This window comes from Sinocyclocheilus rhinocerous, unplaced genomic scaffold, assembly GCF_001515625.1.
Source record: "Sinocyclocheilus rhinocerous isolate Xijiao unplaced genomic scaffold, SAMN03320098_v1.1 scaffold2083, whole genome shotgun sequence".
Classification (NCBI taxonomy): domain Eukaryota; kingdom Metazoa; phylum Chordata; class Actinopteri; order Cypriniformes; family Cyprinidae; genus Sinocyclocheilus; species Sinocyclocheilus rhinocerous.
The window spans coordinates 308916-321863 of record NW_015666157.1 but is presented as its reverse complement, the minus strand read 5'-3'; the positions used below and the strand labels follow the sequence as shown (position 1 = coordinate 321863).

At 37.2% G+C, this 12948-nt stretch overlaps 1 protein-coding gene across 1 annotated transcript in view; it reads right to left on the bottom strand.

The window, feature by feature from the left end:
- The window catches only part of LOC107731767 (DNA-binding protein SATB2-like), a 47567-nt gene extending 36479 nt beyond the window's left edge, over positions 1 to 11088 (bottom strand). The window contains exons 1-3 of the mRNA XM_016542938.1: positions 10840 to 11088; positions 10464 to 10660; positions 1304 to 1519 (exon numbers count right to left, since the gene is read on the bottom strand). Of these exons, the coding sequence (XP_016398424.1) occupies positions 1304 to 1519; positions 10464 to 10660; positions 10840 to 10913 (487 nt within the window). The 5' untranslated portion in view covers positions 10914 to 11088. The remainder of the gene's footprint in view (positions 1 to 1303; positions 1520 to 10463; positions 10661 to 10839) is intronic.
- Between the last annotated feature and the right edge of the window lie 1860 nt (positions 11089 to 12948).

Genomic DNA, 12948 nt, shown 5'->3' with positions numbered 1-12948 from the left:
CAGCTACCTTGGTGACTTTTTGGCCCAATGTGAGACATATAACACTTTTGATGAGGCTGTGTGTTACTGACACAGACTGTATGTTTCGTTAGAAAGCAATGTGTTACTGCTTTATTGTCAGGACTACATCATGTTAACTGTACGTGGGTCGTTGACATATTTGAAGCAGTAACAGCTGTATCCTGCAGTATGGTATGCTATACATCTAAAACTATAATACAACACACAAACACACACACACATACACTACCATTCAGAATTTTGGGGTTGGTATTCTATAATTATTCTCTTATGCTCACCAAAGCTGCATTTATTTGATCACAACACAGTAAAATCATCAATATTTTGAAATAATATATTTTAAAATCTAATATATTCAGCAGCCATTACTCCAGTCTTCAGTGTCACATGACCCTTCATTTTAATATACTTATTTGGTGCTCAAGCAACATTTCCTATTATAGTCTATGTTGAAAACAGTTGTGCTGCTTAATATTTTTATGCTTTTTGCTTTTATCTATATATATTATGATTCATTTTACCAAAGGACTATTAAATGACCTTTGTTTCTTAGGAGAAATACAAGTAAAAACATATGAGATAACTGTTGATAATTTTGCCCAGATTTTGTTTCTAAGAAATATGATGCTTAATAAATGCAAGTCTCTACTTGAACACCAAATAAATAAACTTGTCTTAAAGAAAAAATTGCAATATCTGACTTGTCCTTTTTTTATGAAAACCTTGATGCTGAATTAAAAAAGTTCATGTCCATGTTATGTGTCAACTACCCAAGTGTAAAAACACATTTAAAGATATTCAATAATCACAGCTGCGACCACACCACTGTATGTGGCAATTCGTTGGGGTCACTGTAATCAATATGACCCCCCTTCTGACACACGCTACTGTTGCAGTCAATAACTGGCCAAGGGGAATAAATCAGTTCTACTTAATTCACTGAGTTTATAGTGGCCACAACACTGCTCTGAGCAGAACTACAGTGGAGTATGGGATTAAATGGATTAAATCTTGCACTATTGGCAGCTCTTTTAATAATGTCAGATAAAATTAAGCACCAGGCTAAATGCATAGCTAGATGTGCAGTTTTGATGTTTATTAATTGTTTTAAGCTTTGACAATTATCTCACTAATTAAAAAAACAATATATTTGTTGAAGCAGTGGTGTAGTGGTTAGAATTTGTGCTCTAGGCACTTTAAGCTGTGGTTCTAGTGTGTGGTCTTGCAGAAAAAAACATATATAATAAAAATGTAGGGACAGTAAAGGTTGTGAGTGTCTTACCACAGAGAGGTCTCTGTGGAGCCCCATTGTGGCGACTGCGGTGACCTGTGGGACTGCCGTTGAGCTCCAGACGGCCCATCTTCGGTGGGGGGCCGCCGATATCAGGACTGCTGCTCCCACGTCGCTCGGGGCTCTCCCGTAAACGAGGGCTCTCTCCTCCGCCACGCTCCATCCCCCTCCACACTACAGGGTGAACACCAGCCAGAGGATAAGGACCTGAGACAAAGAGAGGGGGAGACAGAGACCTAATGAAATCTCAGAGAATATCAATGCATACACTTTCATAAGAACATCATTACTTGTATATTCAATAACAAAAATAATGAGTTGGAAAGGCTTAATTATATCACGATATAATACATAACATTACATTGTTTTATTTGTTTTTTTATATATCATGGTATAATAAAAAAAAAATTAATGCATATCTCTAAATTCTGGCCTGTCTAAATCATAAATCCCCCCCCCACCCCCCAGAAAAAAATTTGATCCTCATCATGAAAATGATAATCCAATAAACCCTAAAGCGAATCAATTGAGATAAAATGGAAGTTAAGATAAAATTTTAAGATAAAATTTATCTTAAAAGAAAATTAGCAAAGGTCTAAATAACAAATTAAATTCTATTAGCATTTTTCTTCAGAATTTTTTGATCATGAAATTCTCAAATCGAAGGATTCCCTGTTGTTGACTCTTACACAAACCGAACAAATGGGGCTAACAGACAACAACAAAATGGCATCAAACTCTATGTCCTAAAATACAGATAATTGTTTAAGAGGACGCTGGCATCTTATCAACACTATCAGCAAACAAAAAAACAGAAGCCAAGTGTTTCGTTCTGCTCCAGCATCTGGGGAATGTAAACTAATGTGTATGTGTATGTGCATTTAAATGTGTGTGCAGCCAAAATGACAGACCTCTAGGCAAATACGAAAGCAAAGATGCTCAAAATGTTTCCATGAATTTTTAAGTTACTTTAAGTTGTTCAAATGATAGCTCTGTGTGCATGCGTGCAAATATAGTATTTCTGAATGCACATAGCGCTCCATTGGGACAACTTTCAGGGGTCTTTGTTTTTCAGCCAAACCTTTAATGTTGGTAATGTCCATCAGAGTCAGTGCCAGGCTGTATTGAGCCCATGCCAAAATTTAAAGACTAGGAACAAACTCCCCACTGGAGTGTTTTTATTTGCATATTACTTCCTAAATACAGAGGGATTCTGATGGATGGATGGATGGATAGATGGATAGATGGATAGATGGATAGATAGATAGATAGATAGATTTCCGTGTCCACCCTCTCTGCTATTCTTCTTACAGTGGTTATGCAGAAAACATTATTCTTTTCGCTCTGGCCCTGACGAGAAAAACATCATCATGGAACATAAAAAAGTCCAAAGAGAATTACAAGCTGGAGCTAAATTTTCAAAATGAATAATAAATTAAAAACATTAGCCTCTGCGTGATTAAAAACCTAACGCGGGTCCAGAAATCAAGTGTCTGAATTCTTTAGAGTTTAATTAGCGGGTGGGAGGAAAAACACTTTAAGAGCATTTGAATGGAAAGAAATGTGTTAGTGTGCTGCTGAGGGAACAAGAACTGATGGTCCACACTGTACTTACACACACACACACACACACAGAGGAAAGAGATTTACAGAGCCTTTGAGACAGTTTAATAGAGCTCAAGTGTGAACAATACACTACAACAAAGGACATGCATGCTTATGAAAACACTCACACACACACACACACACACACACACACGCACACACACACACAGAGGAAAGAGATTTACAGAGCCTATGAGACAGTTTAATAGAGCTCAAGTGTGAACAATACACTACAACAATGGACATGCATGCTTATGAAAACACATTCGCATGTATATACAAAATTAATAGCACCCATTAAACACAGCTTTCCAATTAAAACTGATATTCCCTCAGTGTACATGCAGCTATTATTTCTCATTTCTCTTGTGCTAGTCATGTCAACGTTTTCAAAATGGATCAAAGTTTGAAAATACTGCACTTCAGAAAACAATAAGAGGATAAGGTCCTAAAATATAACAGATACAACCCACTGCTATGTGTAAAATCACTGTGATCCACTTTAACTGTATGAGGTGAACAGATCTGCATTTAATTAACAGTTCGTCTACGATGCGGGCTTGCCCATTAAACTTGCAGTCACAGGGGTAAAATAAAATCTCTTCACAAAAAGTGTCTCGAGATGTTTCAGATACTTGCACGGAACCAAGCGAGAAATCTGACGGATGAAACCGCAAACGGACACAATGGCCATTGTACTTGATGAGTTCATTGCCATCAGTGACGCTGAGAGATTTTCATCTGTTTGCCTGCAAGTCGCACTGTATTACCAACCCTTAAAGTCTTTTATCTTAGTTAGTTCATCTGGCACTTATAGGTTGTCTTTGTTCCCTCCTTCACTGGGCTTCACAGGTCTAAACCTGCCTGATTTTAATGAGTCTTCCGATCCCAATCAAGACCTTTTCTGAATCGTTTCTCCCATCTCTGTGCCAATCTCTCTCGCTCTCTCTCTGTCTTTCTGATCCTCCTCCACCCCGGCAAATATTTGATGGGGAGATAAAACCAGCTCCAGTGTGTCTGCCCGTCACTCACGTATGGAGATGGCAGTGGCTATGCAAAGAAAGTGCTGTAAAATTTTCTTCTGGTCAATACACACCTGCTGTAACAAATCAATACAAGCCTATGGAAGAGGCACTCTTACAGTTATGATACACTACTTTGGATACTTTTGCAACAAACTACTGTGATTCAAGGTTTTGGAATTCATGAACTCAAATGCGAGGTGAAAGAGATTGTGTGATTATGCTGGTAAAAGCTCTGTAATTCAGCACCACAAGATCTCATCCAGATTTTGCTGTGCTAATGGTGAGACGGCTTCATCAAAGCTTTATCAACAGAGAGTGTATTCCTCTATTTCATCAACAGACTGGAAAAAAATGACTGGATGACTAATTTATTTATTTCTAAATTAAAAACGAACCATTAGAAGATTATAAAGCATAAATGGGACAGTTATTAATAAAAGAACACTGCCACTGTAATTTCAATTTCAATTCATCACATGAATTACATTAGGTTATTAAAGGGAGAGTTCACTCAAAAATGAGCATATTGTCATAGTTTATTTACCCTCTTTTTTGTAGAACACAAAATAAGATATATTGAAAATGTTGATGTTGTTGTTGTTGTTTTCATTCTTTTTTATTCTCCACAGAAGGAAAAAAGTCATGCAAGTTTGGAACAACATGAAGGTATGTAAATGATGACGGAGTTTAATTTAACTTACAGTTATCATAAAAGTGTGAATGGACTTGTTTAATCCCTGTCCTTCCAACTGTTCAACATCAATTAGAAATAGAGATAAATGTCTAATCAGTGCAAGTTATCAAGAAGATTATGAAGATAAAAAAATGAAAGCAAGATCTTTATTCAAAATTAAGAAATTGCTTACAGTAAGGTGATTAATAGCAGGAAGAACTATGAAATATAGGTTATAGCATTTCAAATAGTACAGCTATTTTATAGCTATGCTAATAAAAAAGCATGCATACTAACCAGCCCACTTGACAAATGTCACGCAACATGGAACTGAAAGATACCCAGCACCTTACATTTGAGTGTTGTACCAATAGGTATTCACAACCAGATACACGGTTCCACTTTTATTTGTAATGCTTGCAGCCACACATTACAAACATAACTAATGGCTGTTATGTTTAGGGGTAGATGAGAGAAGCCAGACGAGGGAGTGGAACAGAACTCCGATCCCGTGAGACTCAAATTTCCAAACTACGACGACCACACTGCAGAGACTCTCTCCTAAGCATGCGATATACGTTTTCTGCTAACCCTCCTCTCCCCTCCACATTGCACTCTTTTCTTTGGCAATGAGAGTGGCCTCTGCCAGTTGTACCACACACAGGAAACTGAGGGCAGTAAACGACACACTGCTGATCTGACTATACTCACACTGTCAGTCAGTATACACAGAGAAGAGAACGATATTGAGAGACGCCGAGAAAAAAGGCAGAAGTTCGGGAAAAGAGAAGGAGAAATGTTGACTACAAAGATAACATAAAAAGCTATTTCAAAAATTAGGTATGGAAAAGACTGTTTGGCAGGACAAGAGTGTCCAATTTCTTGCTCGTTTCCAACTCAGAGTAATAAAAGCCCTTTACCCGACAACAGTTAATAACAACTAATAGGGACACGCATGCAAATGAGCGATGAGATAAAGCCGTGTGTTGTTCAGAACCTGGTGGTATCTTTGTGTTGACGACATGTTAAGTCGTTAACCTTATTGACCAGGGAATAGGGCTGTGATACTCATTTATTGCAGGGTTATTAAAGCATCAGCTCAGTCAGGGTACAGATAAAGCAGGTGAAGATGGTTGAGGGATTCGTATTGAAGGCCCCTCGGTGTCTCACAGGTGTGTGCGTTGGGAAGGGAAGAATACATAGATAGCAGCTTATCACCCATGAATTTGATGGCAGATCAAACTGTAACCAAGACAGATGATTACACTGGAAATATACATAGTAAGACAAGCTCGATACTGAGACTTCCTTGGATGTATGAGTAAAAAAATACAATAAAATAATAATAATAATATATATATATATACACACACACACACACACACACACACACAAGATATAGATATATCTTATGATTACATGAAATAAAAAGTCATGTCATGTTAGATAAAAGGGAATAAGTGTTCATAAGATATTACTGAATTGAGAAAAAGTGGCAAATACAGTTGCCATAATGTGGGTGTGTGCAAATGTACTGGACATGTGTGGAGAATATGTCGATTCAGATACGAAGAGAAGGTTCGACAGATCTTCCGGGAAGCACGTTTAGTTTGCTAATAAACATCTTAAACAGTAAAAGATAAAGAGTGAGCAGCAGTTTATTATGTTCTCCCTAAATCCCTTGCTCTCTGACTCGCACATAGACAAAAACGGACAAACACAAGTGTACACAAACACTCAACACACAGAAACCACAGAGCAGGCTCACTGCTCTGACACTTCCAGGGACCACACATTGACTCACAAAAATCACACATGGTAGACTACACTGAGCAGGGCTATAAAACACACATGAACACACACACACAGAGTCGGTGACTGCGGTCTGGATTTAGGTATGTAGTGTTAAATGGTTTGATAATATATATAAATATATATAGGGGCTAGCTGTCGCACAGGAAAGTTGTCACAAGGATTAAATCTCAGTAAGGTTTTGAGTCAAAAATCCAGTTACAAAAATGTGTGACTTTTCTAGCAGTGGTTTTATAAGGTTTTAAACCCATCTAAATTAGAATATTTTTGTGAATTCCATCCTCCAAACTAAACTTTCAAATAACTTTTGATACCAATAATACCACGTTTGCATATTCAAGTAAGAGTCAACTAGCCTGACATTTGATGTGAAAGGCTGAACTGTGCCCTCAGGACTACAAGTTGTCATATGTTTAAAAAAAATTATAAAAACAAAAAATGTTCTTACAATATGAAACACAATATTTGTTGGTCAAAACAATAACTTGATATTTGTACAATGTAGGCCTACATTTTACACTTTTGCTGTTTTGAGAATTGTTAGTTTTTTTATTATGGTTTTACTGTTTGAATGTTACTCAAATTAACTATTAATTAAACTAAAAAGTTAGCTAATAGGGTGCTTAATATCAGCTTTAACTGTGACAACTTACCCACATAATGAGAAATGAACTGCATGAACAGTATCTTAATATCTTTCCATGGGCAATAACGATCGAAATAATAGCTTTCGTCTTAGCCAAGACTTGACGTATGCAATCCACAAGTAGTCTGTGAAAAAATATATATCTCTGAGGGGGAAAAAAAATAATGAAGAGAAAAAAGGTGTAGTTATTTATTTAAATAATAATAATAGTGTTAAAAATAATAAATTTGCCAAATTCTAACGTCACCAAATTCGAAGGAATCGCGTTCAAATCTAAGTTAGTAGGCCTTGAAGAGCTATTTGCGGCGAATTAATATTAAGCCTATTCTACTAAACGAATATTTCTGGTCCAGCGAGCTGGTCGGCCGGTATAGTGTTCCAATCCTGCTAAGACACATAATATAAAAACAGCAATGACACAAACACCTGTTAACCTCACAAATGTGCATCTGTGAATCACTGTTCGGAACCCATAAACCGGTTTAATCTGTCAGGGACTAGGCTATATCTTCCAGCGGAAGAATGACGTTTCAAGTATTTGCATAATAAATAGGCTAAAGCTTTACTGAAATTTCGTCAAATATCAGTATTATGAAGTAGCCTGTTTATAAAAGCAACAAGGCACTGCAATATTGAAATAGGCTTATGGGGTTTCTCGCTGCGTGAAGCTTATTATTTATTTATTTTTATTTTGACATTTCTAGGCACCTAAAAACTGTACCCGCCTTCCATACATAGGCTATAACGACAAAATAATTAACAGGTATTGTAAGTATAGACTAAAGTAAAAAGGATCTGGCGCTGAACTCTCCCTGAAGGTAGGGCTGGAGAAAACATGCCGTGAATAAATGCTGGATTTGATCCATTTTGATGGGCTCCCCAAAGCGCGAGATTAAAGTATCCTCGGAGGCTTCCATCTATTGCAAAATTACTGAGACGTATAGAGCCTCTCTGTTACGGAGACTAATTAACGTTTTGTTTTTCCTTTTGGTCCTGGTTAAGAAAACGTCTCCGCTGGCTATGGGGGCCAAGTTTGTGCAAATGAATAATGGATACATCAATGTAACTTTAAAAAGAAACAGAATGATCTCTACCGCTGATGGCAGCTATATAGCAACCATACCTCCCTCTTGCACAGGCATGATTTTGTGAGTGACTCTTCAAATACATTGCTGTAAAGTTTTAAAGTTATGTATACAAAACTCAGAGTTTGAACTGACAGGGGAAAAAATATCGCATGTAATATAATAACAAATCATGTGCACACGGCATGTGTTATTTCGTTTTTTAATTTAACTATTTACTTCCGAGTTCAGAGTCTAATAAGAGCACAACTGTCTTCTGGATTGTGGTTCCATTTTCATGTAATGTGTATTGTTTTCGACAACAGAGGGATAGCGATTTCATATAGTGTTTTTTTTTTTTTTTTTTTTTTTGTTTCAAGCAAAGACGATTTAGTTAACCTCCATCATCCTTATATTAGAGAGAAATTCACGGGTTCTGTAAGGAAAAGGGCTCAGTCTCTTTCACTTCAAAGATGTGTACTCTTAAAGAGGAATATTATGCGTTCTGGAAAAACAGTGACATGAAATCTTTTCTGCGCGCAAATGATTCAGACTACCTGCTACTTAAGCAGACGCAGGTCACAGGTTTATTTCGTCGCATTGCAATTATTTGTAACTTAGGAAATGTAAATATCTTGAACTTTCAGATGCTTATAAAAATGCATTGTCTGGTTGTCTTATTCTGATTTATTATGTGCTGCATGTCTGTGTTAGATTTTACACCTAAATTACTGTCTTTATAGAGTTTCCAGACTCACTTAAAACAATAATAATAATAATTAAATAAATGCTAAATGTAATTAAATCGAATTTAATCTGTTTTAATTTAATCGAAACAGAAGAGTGTAACATTCATTTTCGTTAAATAAAACGATCATAATATCATGCCCGACCTTTTGCTTCAGGTTCCTCTTTTAAAGGCTGCTTCTCCTCATAAAAAATAGAAACTCAATCAGCAGTTGTTTAACAACGTGAGGTACTTAAAACAAAAAGTACGGGGTTTTATAAAACATAAACAATTAAATATTGTCTAGCTACTTTTAATGTATACTACCACATGTGACAACCTTCTTAAACAACAGAAAAAGCAATGACAATATTGTTAAATGAAAAAAAAGTTGCGGGTAAACAAACCACGAGCGTCAATTTCTCAAGGCTGAAAATTATTTGACACATTGAACAGAATAATAGCTTTGTTTTTAATAATAGCATAACATTTTCGAAATCAAGTCTCAGATTCCTCTCATAGAATAAAAATTAGGCTCTCAAAAAAAAAGGTCTGAAAATGCCAATTACACACACACACACACACACACACAAACATACATAAGACTTGAGGGCGAAGAGACCACAGACATAAAAGTCACACACGTGTGAAGCTAAACTTGAGGCCTCATCTTGTTGGGGCTGGAGTAAAAATAGGATTTCCCCTTAAAAATGCTTTCAGAATGTCTAATAATTTTACATTATTTCGCTAGCTTTTTTATTTGTTAAAAATGTAAATAGAAAAAAGCTTAAAATCTTTTTTTTTTTAAACCAGCTCCACCTCAAGGGCTCAAAACGCTTTAATTAAACACTCTCGTCAGTAAAACGTAATAATTCATCAGAGAATCTCGACAGGTTTATTAAATTAATGGTTTAACTTTAACCGAATATACAAATTATATTATATTCTTCAAAGAAAAAGTAATTGTTCAAATTTCCACACGATCGACAGTGCATAAAGTGCATGACTCTGGTGCTCCTGTTCTGAACTTAATGAAACATAATTGCACGATGCTATTATTCGTGTATTGCAATTATATTTTAAAATAAACGTATACAGAAACACATCTTAAATTATTATTATTATTATTGGGCTGTTTAATAAAAGCATGAATATTCTGGTGAATATCAAAAAAATCAAAACGTTCTATTGACAAAAGTCTTCCTCTCGTCCGCTGCGTTTTACTTCTTCAACGTCAGTCACTATCAAAGCTAAGTTTTATCATTTTAAGCAACATTATTTACTTATTAAAATAAGAAAATAACGTGAGAAAGGCGCTACACTTGTCTTAAGGAGAAGTAAGCTGTAAGTGGGAATATGTAAAACATCCATGGCCTTCTAAACTGCTTAATGGGCCTACATTTATTTTCTTTACAAAGGCCTCAACGAATTTACCTCTTATCTTCAAACACAACATTTATATTCATCTGTATTCAGAATAGTTAGTTCGGTTTGAAATGCTACTTAGTTCCAAAAGGAACCTGCTGTTACATAGGAGTTAACATGAATGTGGGAAGCATCGGATGAAAGAAGACTAAAGTTATTTTCTGTGGCACTTACTGCTTATGGCGTGTCGGTACCTCGGTTGGCCGTTGAGAGGGCTCTGTCCATTGATTAAAAGTATTGAATCCAGGGCTGGGCTTCTCGCTGCCTCGCGGAGGACTGAATACGATCGGGTTCGGTGGGTTCGGTGTTGGACACTTTGGCTCCGTGCACTGTGCGCTGTGACTGAGCCACTGGAACTGAGAGACTCCGAGCTGAGGGGTACAGGTAGCAGGAGATAGACAGCATGAAGAGAGAGAGAGCGCGAGAGAGAGAGAAAGAAAGAAAGAGAGAGAGAGAGGACAGAGCACGAAATTGAACACAGCACAGAGATCCGAGAAGTTCCGAGAAGCGGCCGATGACAATCTCTCCGGCAGTACAGAATCTTGCTCACCGTTTACCGCGAGTTTGAGTCACGAGTGTCCGTGGCAGAACTGAAAACCTCAGCAGCGGGCGCAAAGAGAGCATCAAAATCTAAAAACGTCCATCTATGTTGCTGCTTGCACACAAAGAGAAGCCGAGCTAAAACAGACGTCAAGTATCTGCTTTGTGCGATGCGGACATTACCTATTACAGCGGCGTAAAATCTCAAGAGCAACAATGTGAGTGTGTCACTTTCAATCTCTCCCTTGCGCGGCGCGCGGACTGACGGAGAGCCGAGAGAGGAGTGGGGAGTGGGAGGGGAGGAGGACTGGAGAGCAAACGTGGAAGTGTGACAGGCAGGGAGAGAGGGAGGGACGGGGCTGTCCAAGGTAAGTAATTAATGCATTCCACGTATAAGTTATCAATACAGCGAATTAGCTGAACTTCTGTTTAGCTTCTTATTTTGACTTTGACTTGATCATTTTTTTTAAACATTTATTTGGTGCGTCTGTGTTGACATCCGTTTCAAAAGCTAGCTATAATTTTACTTCAGTCATTAGCATGCATTTCTATTGAAAAGCTTTCAGATCCCTTGCACGCCGGCATCTCTTTTCAATGCATTTTACGAGATCTGAATGCATCGCTGTCTTGTAAATGTTCACTTGTTAACCCAATGAAGTGACACAGACATGATGACTGATCTGCACTATACAGACGTTAAAGATAAGAACATACAGTAGAAAGTATGCAACGTGCAATCTTGTGGAGGGGAAAAAGCTACGGCTGGATTTGTGGGTTAATGTTAAAACGGATAATGAAAAAAAAAGCTTGTTTGGAAATGATGGATGAGGCACTTTCACTAATTTAGTTTCTGTGTCGATAGAGGTTATTGTTATTGTTATTGTTTTAACGGAATCACCTTCTAATGGTTGATTTCTCTATCATAGCACATTGGAAGTGGCAGACTCATCTTTGGTGGTCTTAAGTCGAGAGGACAACTCACAACAGCTCAAATGACACAGTCTCCACAAGTCGTAAGCTATAAAGACTGAAAATCTTCTAGACTGTGAAACGGTTTGTAATGTGCACTGGAAGCGGTGGTGTCCAAGAGAAACGAGCAATACTGGAACACGGGCAGGGAAAAAAGAGCATGTGCATGTCGAAGCCCAATGTTTTAGGGTCTCTATGTCTTCATATGCTTTTACCACATTCAAATCACCTACAAGCTGTCAAAGTTGAACCTGAACAATCGTTCTCGACAATATAGTTCCTAAACAGATCCTTCACAACCATTTGTTCATTTCTACAACTATGGCCTTAGTTTGGCAGTCTTTATAGCCACAAATAAGCTGCATCACATGAAGATTAAAATGCATGCAGACATTCAGATTTACAGGCATTATTCATATGTTTGTACAAAAAAAACGTACCTTTGTGATGGTTTAATGATAACTCATTAACTGCACAATGGTGTGTGCTGTTGGCTGCTCTGCTGCTTTGAGACACTCAGGGGTGTGTGAGCGAACGCTGGCTGATTCTCCAACCTCATTCGTCACTATTATAATACAAGATAATGATCACGATGATGATGGTGTTGCAGCGTTGCGTGACAGCTAAAATGCTAAATGGAATAGTGTTGTTAATACGGACTAAATAATGCACTCGTCCTATAGGCTATATAGATGTGGAACTTGAAATTCTGGTGTCCGCTGGTCTGAATGAAGCCACACAAAACACATTCAAATATTAGTTGGATGTCACTTCTTAACTGTGCTCCTCGTTGAATTTGACAAAACGCAGTTAAAATAAAATATGAAGTACAGCCTGTTCATTTCGTGTAAACTTAGGTGAATTCCTATTTCGATGTAGTGGCATACAAGTTGGTGGTCACTGAGAGAATGAAAAAATCTACAAGAATGTTCCCATCAGCTAAAGTTTCGCTTGTTTCAACAACATGCTCTTTTACTTTCACAACTAATCAAATGTAACATTATGGTTAAAATACAAATAATTCGTTTGATAACATGTCTATATATTACAAAGGAAAACAGAAAAAAAAGTTAAACATCAATAATAATAATAATAATAATGTGATTATTAATGTCTCGTTCTCTTTTGAAAAACCGCACATTTTAAGCCT